General features: G+C 40.3%; 1 protein-coding gene across 1 annotated transcript; it reads right to left on the reverse strand.

The window, feature by feature from the left end:
* Window positions 1-1,093: 1,093 nt before the first annotated feature.
* On the reverse strand, window positions 1,094-2,381 carry LOC107277468 (uncharacterized). Its single transcript, XM_015786792.3, has 3 exons — window positions 2,148-2,381; window positions 1,711-1,956; window positions 1,094-1,594 (listed from the first exon to the last, which is right to left on the reverse strand). Exons 1-3 carry the CDS (start codon window positions 2,366-2,368, stop codon window positions 1,429-1,431), a joined length of 633 nt encoding a protein of 210 aa, XP_015642278.2. The 5' UTR covers window positions 2,369-2,381; the 3' UTR covers window positions 1,094-1,428.
* Between the last annotated feature and the right edge of the window lie 9,489 nt (window positions 2,382-11,870).

An 11,870-nucleotide genomic window follows, 5' to 3' on the forward strand; every position in this document is an offset into this window, starting at 1 on the left:
TAGTAGAGTGCTGGCGATCGATGGGATATCTAAAAACTATAAACAAAACTTCAAATAGAATCCCAATGACGATTAAGAGGAGTGACAATGGGCATGCCGTTAAGTAGCATGATCACGACGGTTGACGGGACTTATGGAGAGTAAAAATAAACCCCAATAATAATCATGTTCAATTTTTGAAATCTCAATGACAATAAGGAGAGGAGGCAGCGGGTGGACTGCAGAGAAGTATAGTGGCGAAGCCACTAACGATTATGGAGACTTATAGAAATTTAAAAAGAACACAAACAATAATTATGTTCGATTATTAAAATCCCAATGATAATAAAGAGAGATGATAGCGGACGGGCTGTAGAGTAGTAAATTGGTAATGTTTGACGATACTTCAAAGAATTATATATGAAAACGAAACCCAACAAAGACAATGAACTCTAAAAACTATAAGGCCTAATTTTTTAAGTTCTAAAGAGGATGAATAGAAGTAGTGGTAGATCGAGTAAGCAAATAAAAAGATGACAAAGGAGTAAGGGATAGCGACTGGCGTGGCTTTTAAAAACTATAAAATTATTAGAACCACGGGAATGATAATTTAAAATAAAATCATGTATAAAAATAGATAATTTTAAATTGATGCTAGCAGTGCAAATGCGCGGGTCGCCCACCTAGTTTTATTAGAACAAGATCTAACCCACGATTATTGTACATATTATCTTCCACAAAACTGTTGTTATTATAATTGTATTCAAAAATGCTTTCTTCAGGCTATAATTTTATATCACATAAATAAAATATTGGTAGAGTAATTATTGGTCAAAGACTTGTGCTGATAAAAAGAAAAGGAGGGACTATATGTCATCCTCGACCGTTTGCGATGGAATAAATGTGTTCGACTGTAGATTGTATTTTCTATGGAGCACACCATCAGTTCCAAAATCCATATACCATTCAATTACTAACAGATCGACATCCCCTATAAAAATTATATTTTTATAGGTCCTAGACTTTCCATTTCATAAGCAGCCGAAAAGGAAAACCGAATGTGATGGTGGTTTAAACCGCTTCATGATCAGAAACCGCTTATGATAGCCATCCATAAAAATAGGATGTTTTTACATATACTAGTATTTGTATAGAAAGTTACTATATCATTAAAAACACTCACAGATAACTAAACAGACAGCTCCATGTTCATGAAAAGCCCAAGCATGTCACATGAAGAAAACCGCGCGCAGAACACTGGCAACCTATAGACTAGAACAGTCCATGAAAAGGAATACTGAACTCTGAAGCATTTTTGCAGAAGCTTAACACAACTCTCTCTCTCTCTCTCTCTCTCTCTCTCTCTCAACTTTCCAGTAATTCTTGAAGAAATTTTTACATATATGTAGCCTAGATCAATTCCAGCCTAGCTAAAATCGGGGAAAATTCTCAAGCGTCAACACTACTGATGTGAAACGCCGCGCCTCTACCTTGCTCTTCATCCTCGGCCTTGTGGATCGGGAGTCCGTCACCCTCAGCTCTACCATGGAGCGGGTAGCAGCTGCTCATGCACGGCGACCTCCCCCTGAAGAAATCGCAGACTATCCCCATCACCCTGAAGCAAATTATACCATGCGTCAGCACTAACTATATATATTAACATTGCTTGTAGCTTGTCTAATTATCAATTAATATATGCAATGTAATGTAATTAATGTACGTAGCACGCACTCTCCCATGGCGATGACGGAGACGAAGGCGACGCCGGTGATGGCAATGACGTAGGCGCAGGAGGACATGAACCGCGTCGAGCCGGCGATGTAGGCGCCGACGAGGCTGGCGAGGTCGATGAAGGTGGTGACCACGAGCGCCGCCACCTTGGTCTCCGTGCGGTAGAAGCGCTCGCTCATGAGCAGCACCATGATCACCAGCGACGTCACGAACGCCGTCGAGTTGAAGTAGTAGAACGTCTTGTACCTCATGTTTTAAATAGAGGGCTAAGACATTTAGCGGTTAACTTCTCAAACAGCTATAGCGGTAGCTATAGCATGCTAAATAGAGTTTTAGCGGCTAAATTGTACATGAGAGCAAATAACTAGAACCCTTCTCATACAGTTATAACTAGAGATAGTGGCAGCTATAGTAGGAGATTTAAAACCCTGTTGTACCTAGCGGCAACGCTGTCACGAAGCACCGGATCGCCGGCCCTGTGGCCGGCGACCCTGTCGTCCTCCTGCCAAAACCCTCCGGGAGGGTTCAGGCCGGCCTGGTACGTCACCGACGCCGCCACCGTCGCGAGCACCATCAGCCACCCGCGCATCTCCTTCAACCATGCGTTCCGCTCGGACCGCTCGTCATGCTGATTATGCCTCGTCGTCTCTGATGACATCCTCTCGCTGCAGTCCATTAATTGTTCACTCTGGTTACTGTAAGTGCCGTACATTTATAACCGCCATGTATGTGCATTGTTTGGATTGCAAGCAAGCTGTATTGGTTATAGTAACGAAAATTTCACTTTAGTGAAGAGGACGAAAGGTTTCAATCCGATATATATAAATATGTTATGTAGCTTTAGGTTAATTCAGCATGGACAAGGAAGGGATTTTCGTTCATCAGGCTGTTCAGGCTGAAGAATTGCAACTTTTCTTGATTGTGTTGCTGTCCAGTAAATATAAAATGCTGTCAGTGTACGGATCAACGGATGATATATTGATACAAGTACATCATAAGGCTGCCATGGCGACATGAGGATCAACAGGAGGGCTAACTAACACGAATGAGAAAAGAACATATCTGGCAACCTCGTTTGTGATTGGAAAAAAGAGACAATCATGCCAACTTTAACTTTCTCTGATCTAGGGCGTATTCACGAAGGATATGTCTATATGGAGTTTACACCCAACATTTTTTCTAACATGTTTTTTTTTAGATAATTTTTTTAGCATGTTTACATAGTTACAAACTATAAGAAATTTCTTGTGCAGATTGTATGGATCTGCTAGATTGTAGTCTACCGAATCTTGTGCGATATTGTTATTATTTCTTTTCTTATTAATTAAACAAATATTTGTTTTGAAAGTACATTTTTATTTCTCATGGTTGCATTGCATACGTCCGTTAATCAAAACTAGCTAGTTGCTAACTCTTTCGTTGTGCAAGCTAAAATGTAATTCTATGCTTAAATACATTGATTATTTTCTTAAAATATAGAGGGTTGTATTAGATAAAATCGAATTTATTACGCATCTGTCGACAGATTTCTCAGTCAAAATTTGTCGAATTTTCATCCGTTGGATTCCATATCTGTGCTGAGGCTGTGATTTAGGGTCAGATCGGGTGTTTGGTTCCCGTCCTGTCATGTAGGAGTTTGATTTTATTCTGAGCCTGACATGATGTAGTACTCTGCTCAATGCAGCGAAAACGGATGTATTCCCTCTGTCCCATAATATAAGGGATTTTGATATTTTGCTTGCACTGTTTGATTATTCGTCTTATTCAAAAAATTTTGGAATTATTATTAGTTTTATTTGTGACTTACTTTATTCCAAAGTACTTTAATCACAACTTTCCATTTTTTATACTTGTACAAATTTTTTGAATAAGACGAGTGGTTAAACGGTGCAAATGAAATGTCAAAATCTCTTATATTAAGGGACAGAGGGAGTAAATACTAAACTTACAGTGTGCAAATACTAAACTTACATTGTGTAATTACTAAATTTACAGTGTAAATGGTATGTATTTTTTTATCAATATAATTGTAAGTTATTATTTTTTTGTGATTACATAATTTCTATTGTTTAATTTACTATGGTTTAATTTTAATGTAATATTTAAAGTGCTATACATTATTTAAAATATTATTTACAACTTGTTTTAGTTGAATTTACATTGTAACTTTGACTGTAATTTCTATCTTTATTGAGTGTAAATATTTGGAAGTTGTTTTTTCCCTTGAGAATGTAAAATTTATTTGCTAAAAGTCATATATATGCTATTTTTTTAATTGGCCCATTAAGGAATTGATTGTCACGCCCAAAAATTCACAAGTAATTTTCGAATTTGTGCATTAAAACCCTCGTCCAGGAATCATCCGAGGTTTATAAACTGACAATTTAATATACAAATCCATCATAATAATAATGTTACATATTTACAAAAGAAAAGAAAATAGCAGCAGATAAACGGTCTAGCGATGGCATCATATCCACTCCCACAGGCAGCTTAATTGGGGTATAAGCCAAACGTCTTCTGCTTCGAATCTTTTCTTCAACTGGGGTTTAATTGATTATTGCAAAGTGAGTACATGGAATACTCCGCAAGCCACACAACAAATATGCAAGTGCACAAAATACACAAAGGATGGCATAATATATAGCTCAATACTTACTTTGAGATGCATTATCCCTAGTCTTGTTTAGAACCCTAAAATAGTTTTTGGAATTAATTATAATTCGTGATAGTGTCGGCCCCCGATTTTGAAAATCGGAAATCTTCTGTGTTTATCCGTACCAATCCCTGGATCAGTAGTTGGTACACACATACATAGTTGGATCACAACATATCACGAATGAATTTAGGCTAAAAGAGTTAAACACTTACATTAGGGCCAGGTAGGCCAACAACTATCAGAGAACAACAGCGGAAGGCAAAATAATATAAGGGCCCGGTTAACATGCCACAGGCAGTCGACTGGGGAACGAGACCTAGAACAAGACCGCACTCCGATCATCTTGTGGGATACGCAAGCGTACCGACAAGGGCTTCTCTTCAACACTCTCCTAAAAGATATATAAATAGCAAGGGTGAGTACCAACCGTACTCAGCAAGCCACCACAACAACAATGCATATGATAGAGGGTATTCAAGGAATGGTTTCAGGTTCTTTTGCATAAAGCTAATTTTTACAATTCTTTTCACAAGCCTAAAACCTACCATAGACTGATCAAATTTTAGTACCAGAGTTTATATTTAAACAACGACGGTTCTGTCCACCATCCATTGTGATCCCAAGGATAGCTTCCCGCCATTGATTCGTCATGGTTTTCTGAGGACGTCCACCTTCCCGCCTCTCAGGAAGTGGCTCCAACAGCATAAAATTCATCATGCAATAACCCATCCCACACAAGTTAAGAATTTAGAGTCTAGCCAAGTGTAATACATGTCCCGGTGCTCAGTAACCGCGAGCACGGCTATTCGAATAGATTTGGTTTACTCACACTGCAGTGGATGTACACTTTACCCGCACTCCGTGACTGCCCAACACATGAGCCTCGTCCCAACACATGAGACGCGTCACGGCAAAGCTTTTCGATAACCTCGCATTGGCAGTACCCGCTCCATGAACTTAAATCCTCATGCACTCTAGGCGTACACGGTTTCTAGCAGTGAGAGGAGTTCTGGCGCACCCGGGGAGGAAAGACTCACACATGCATTAAGTTGTAATTATGTTCAAATTCTCACATGGTAGTCCTACTGATGGCGACACCACTGTAGACACCCGCCTCGCGGTTCTACCAATGACTGCCCCACCGTAGAGCCCCTACCGCACACATCAAGAAACCACTATGCATGGATACTGCCTCCGCTCAGCTATCTATTCCGCTAGGTCTATACCCATACGAGAAGTGCGGTTGTACGGGGGTCGTTTCATGCTTAACTTCATGGCTCGGTCCTTAATTGACCAGGGACGGCACTAACCTTTTCCCGGACACCACCCAAGTCCTCCAGCCGCCCCAGTCGAAAACAGTTGTTTTACTTTATTTTCCTTTCACAAATCATGTCATCAATATCATGGCAATGTGGCGCTCATGTCTCCACATGCCGCATCTCAATTACCTTCCCAAAGGTAATTGCCCAAGCATATAGCATTTGATAAATATGAGTATGCATGAATCTAAAATAGCATTTCTAAGCAAGTGTCATAGTTGACTAAGGACTCGTACGTATCTATGGTTACAAAGATTTAAAGGTGAACAATAGTCAAGGCATGGTATAATCACAAGTAGGATGTTCATAATTGCATGCAATTTTATTTGTAAACAAAACAATTTCGCAATTGGGATCAACATGTTCAAAGAATAGTGATGACTTGCCTGCTCAGGATAATCCCTATTCTCGATATAATCTTGATCAACCTTCACCTTCTGGAAGTTGCAGACGTTGCCTCACGACTAACCGATACACAAAGTCTATAATACGCGAGAAAAACCAATATTCAAGCAACAATCAAATATGCACAGACAAAATATATTTGCTGAGGTCGAACCTAAGGTTGCTTATATTATTCGCGCTTGCTAATGGACTCTAATCAAGCTAAGAGCTAAGGTTTCTTAGTCTTTCTGTTGTCATGGTGGTTCAGTCTAGCTAATGGCTAAGGAAGGGTTATGGTTACACATGCATCTATCTAAATAGAACGGTTATACACTAGAGGTTCTGTTGCCGGATGGATTTTGGATCGGTCAAATAATTACTGTGAATCATTTGTATTATTATTTTATTAATGGAGGCTTTATTTTAATTATGTACATATTTCACTTCTCAAAATAAATTATAAAAGGTTAACAATTACCCATGCTTTGTATGTTAGAATTGTTTAGGTTAATCATATTATGGTTACGGATTATCCCATCACATAATTTTACAATGAATAATCCAAATTTACAGTTGATCTGTAATTATACGAGGACAAGATGTATAGCTAGCATTTATCTAATATTCATGTTTGTCTTATACTCCCTCTAAATTAATATATGCAACAAGTAAATTAATACGATACCATATATCTATAATGGGATGTACAATATACGTGTGCGCAATATCTTAATATATTGAATCATTTATTTGAATAGTTTCTATTTACTGCTTGGTTAACTAAGGGTTGCTCACATCTCATAATATATGCTATTATATGGGATATGTCGTTGATTAATCTCATATAGGTGATTTAATCACACTAGCTCTGTTATTATTTGCCATAAACAAGCTTAGGATCGATCTATGTGTATCTATATTTTACTTACCTAATAATTATAAGGCTAACTCTATTTAAATAACTAATAAGTCGTGGGTTTTAATTATATTTGGACATAGATTAATAAATGGCACTAATATTTTCCTATATATCCATTAATTTCAAACATTGATTATACTTAATTTATGTGGTTGCTACAGTGACAAAACATATTAAGGATAATTATTCTACTGTACAATATCCATTTTTATTTATTGGCACACTATTTAGGTTAACTATTATCTAATCATTTGATATTAATTTATAATTATAAATATATTTTATTAAATAGCTAATTGTATACCATTGGTAAGCTTATGAATTTAGATGAATTTAGGTTCAAGTTTCACTCGAATCGGAGTTAAGACGAATAAGTTACGCTAGTTTAAAGATTCAAATTGGAATAAATCCGAAAGTTTGTAAAAGGCTACTGTTCCTAATTCATTTATTTATACTACAACCTTATCCACGAGCTATAGTGACTGACAGGTGGGGCCCACTCTACCCTCTCTTCTCCTTCCCCTCTCTCTCTTTTTTTTTTCTTTTCTCTTTTCTTTTCTTCCTTTTCCTTCTCTTTTTCTTTCCTCTTTCTTTCTTTTCTTTTTCCTTCTCCCTCCCGACTTCTCCCTTCCTCTCTCTCTCTCGGCTCAAGCTACCCGGGGCGGCGACGGCGGCGGAACGAGGGAAGGGGCGGCGGCTTACCGACGGCGGCGGCGGCGACGGCGGCGCAAGGCGAGGCGACGCTCGGCACGGCACACGGCGCAGTGCGGCGGCACCGAGGGCGGCAGCGCGGCGGCACCGAGGGCGGCAGCGCGGCGGCACCAGGGCGGCAGCACGGCGGCACGAGGGCGGCGGCGCAGTGGCACGAGAGCGGCGGCGCGGTGGAGAGGGAAGAGGGGAGGAGGAGGGAAATGGAGTGGGGGAAAGTGGGGAGGGGGTGGGGTATTTATAGGGAAGAGAGGGAGAAGGAGAGGGGAAGGGGCGGCGGCTTAATGGCGATGCGACGGCGCGCGGCGCGTGGGGCACGAGGCGGCGGGCGCGCGGCTCGGGACGGCTCGGGGCTCGGCGGGCGGTGATGGCGACGGGCGACGTGACGGCGACGGCGGAGCGTCGACGGGACGGCGACGCGGCGATGGGACGGCGCGGCGCGGCACGGGGCTTGGCGCGGCACGGGGCTTGGCGCGCGGCGATGGCGGCACGTCGGCGATGCGATGATTACGCGGCGCGGGGCGCGAGGCGGCGGAGCGACGGACGAGCGGCGCGTGGGCGCGGGGCGCGTGGCGACGCGGCACGGGGCGCAACGCGGGAGCGACGGCGACAGCGCGCGCGGAGGGGAGGGGCTCGAGACGATGCGACCGACGACGGCGACGGTGGTGTGGGCGGTGATGCGACGGCGACGGCGGTGCGGCGGCACGGGGCTCGGGGCTTCGAAGGCGTGGCAGCGCGAGGGCGACGGCTCGCGGCGCGCTGCGATGGCTACGCGACGGCGACAGCGCGCGGTGCGGCAGCGGGGACGGGATGCGACGGCGACGGCACACAGCAGCGGCGCGGGGCGCGAGACGGCAGGCTCGCGTCGCGGTCGACGGGACGGGCGAGCGGCGTGCGGGCGCGAGGCGACGCGACGGCGGCGCGGCGCGGCAGCGGCAATGGTGACGGCGCGCGGTGCGGCGGCGGCGACAAGACGCGACGGGACAGAGGGGGCCGGGCTAGGGGACCATATCAAACACCTAGGGGCTAATGAATAGTGTCTTTTTCTAATTAACCCGATTTTAGTGTATTTTCCATATAAATTTGATTCCACAATTCCTAATTTTTGCATATATGTATTTTACTCAATATTGGTGTTATCTTAACTAATGAATTCACCCTAGATTAATATTACTCATTTCTATCCTCACCAAATATTATTTTAAGTTGCACTTTAATTATTTACTTAGTCAATTTACTTTTTAGGGTTTATTCCTAAGCATTTGGGTGGCCGCATTAAGTGTTCAAATGTGAATTTGCCCAAAATTTAATATTGTCCAATATTTAAGGCTTATTAAAGATTCTATAATTTTCTAATGAGACCGTTATTAACACAATAGCACATTAGTTCAATTTATTTATATGTTAGTTTATATGGAGGGGTTAAATATATTAAATTTCAATCCCTAAATGCAATTAGAACTTGGTGTAATATCGATCTACATATCGAGTTAAATACTCCCATAATTCTATTATATATACAGAGAGCTCAGTTTATTTGAATCATCATCATTTCATGTGTACTCATATTATGGCACCCACCTACATTATTCAAATATTTTAATATTTGATAAAATAGGTTAATAATAACTTTTATTTTATTTGATTTTAATATCTTGTGCATAATTATTTGTAGGATTAAATATATTCTCGTAAATCATATCTATTGCTTAAATGTAGTTCTTTTCTTTACTTTCTTAGTGATCATTTATGGTTTGGCAAGCAATAGGAATCATAACAACCAGCATGATGTAAAAGTTTTAAAAAGTTCGAAATTTTAGTGATTTTTATTGTTGGGAATTTTCAGGATGTTACAGATAGTATCGGAGTTTCAGCCAATCTTACCTAATATACATGTTATTTTACTGGTTTTATGTATATTTGCCACTTATATAGACTGATCACCCTATATAATTGTATCAAGTCAGATCAGTATCGGTTGTGCTATCTGAATTACTAACTAATCGCGATTTGATATGTTTATATAGATTGATTTGTTTATATAAGTTTGTACTAGAGTATTACCTAGTACTTTATCTTTATCTATATATATACCCTACTCTGAATATTGTTCCATCGGCTATTTTCATAATATTGTCCTAAGCTTCTTTATTAAACATTATAGACAGTATTATAGCCGATGAGGCATGTTTAGGGTCTTTTGTTCCTTTATCTATTCAATCCATAGCCGATTTAGTCTAACTACATCGGCTGAGACCGCCAACGATATGCTATCGGTTGACTAACTCTGCTTTTATCTTTCTTGCTGATTGCAGGATCAAATCAGCTGGCACGCCCTTGACACAATCGAGGCTAGCCTTGGACCTACACTGGAGTTATGCAGATCTCCCAATCCATCGTGTTGTCCGTCAACAGCTGGGTATTGTATCGGTTGGAACAGAGCATGACTTAGCCGATATGGCAAGTGGCCGATACGATATGACTTGGGCTCGATATGTGCCTAGATTGGGATAACTGTCACTGCCAATTAGAGATTGAGCTCGATTAAGGCAATTGCATTTATTAATTAGGATATTTATGTCGGTTTAAGTTAGACATATGGCAAGAGTCCGCCGTATGGACTTGTTTGTATTTTATCTTTAGGCAAGTTTGAACCATGTACATAATGGACTAAGTTTGCACTCTGGGTATAAATATAAACCTCAGATCATTGTAAAAAAGGGACAACAATCCAATATACAACTTTCGGGGCATCACCACCTTTTTGTTCTTCTTTTCGGCGAGTTCTCTTGACAAGAGGTAACTTGCCTCGATGGCTTGTCCTATCGGGGCTAGTATGTCGCTTTAGATATATTAATTCTTTTATCATAACCATCTGCTATCATATATCTTAGTTAAGCTAATCATAGTATCCCGATTGAACCCTACCGGCTAGTTCTCTCTTTAGGGTTCTTGCCAGTATTGGCTAAATAGCTTTACTAGATTAGATTAGTTATTAGATTAGCTAAGGTATCCATCCTGAAAAGTGGTTAATTTCTTGATTGTTTAGACTTTAGATTTCTTTACATACTTTGCGATGCATCATCCCTAGTCTTGTTTAGAACCTATAAACTAACATGCAATTAATCATAATTAACGATAATATCAGCGTTTCAACCAATCTTACCTAATATGCATTATAGAGCATGTTTCATGATCTGTTTTATGTATATTTGCCACTTATACAAATAAATCACTTTATGTAAATATATCAAGTATAGATCAATATCAGCTAAGTTGTCAAACTTGGTGATTGTTTGTTATTTGATATATTTCTTTAGATTTATTTGTTTGTATGAGTCTGTATTAGAGTAATAGCTAGTATATTATCTTTATTCTATATTTTTTGCTCCAAATACTGTGTCATCGAAAAGCTTAATAAAACCTAATAGATGATATTACAGTCGATGGGACATATTTAGGGTTTGCTTTACCTGATTATCAACTCACAGCCGATCTGGGGTAACTACATCGGCTAGATCTACTATCGATACGTCATCGGATTATTGGTTGATCGACTGTTCGTCATTTAACTCTATTTTCTTGATTTCCTTGTTGGTTGCAGGATCAAACGAGTTGGCACGCCCTTAACCCGGGAGACAAGCCTTGGAACCGCACTGGAGTTAAGCATATCTCCTAGGCCGCCGTGTTTTCCGTCAATAAGGAGGCGGGGAGGCGTGCGGCTCAACGCGTTTGTTCCAGATTGTTTTTCAATCTTTGTCCCAGATGGCATAAACAACCGGGATTAAAGTGTTGATCTTTAGTCCTGATTGGTAACATCAAACAGGAGTAAAGATAGTTGGGTTTGACACGGCCTGACGACTTTTTGAACCAGGAATAAAAATAATATTTATCAACCGGGATTAAAGATCATAAAAAGTCTTTAGGCTTTTGAATCCGGCCTAAGATCTTAGTCCCGTTCCTATTCGAACCAGGACAAAATTGATTTTTGTCATCCGAGCAAATATCAGTTCTCCAGTAGTGCCGACAGGATAAATTATTTTTTACCCTTATATGTTATAAGGATATTTTGATTATTTTTTTAAAAAAAGCTTAACGACATATTATAGACTAATTGATAAACTCGTATATATGTTATAGAAATAAGCAATGTAATAAAAAATCGTTGAAC

The sequence above is a fragment of the Oryza sativa genome, chromosome 6, assembly GCF_034140825.1.
Source record: "Oryza sativa Japonica Group chromosome 6, ASM3414082v1".
Taxonomy (NCBI): domain Eukaryota; kingdom Viridiplantae; phylum Streptophyta; class Magnoliopsida; order Poales; family Poaceae; genus Oryza; species Oryza sativa.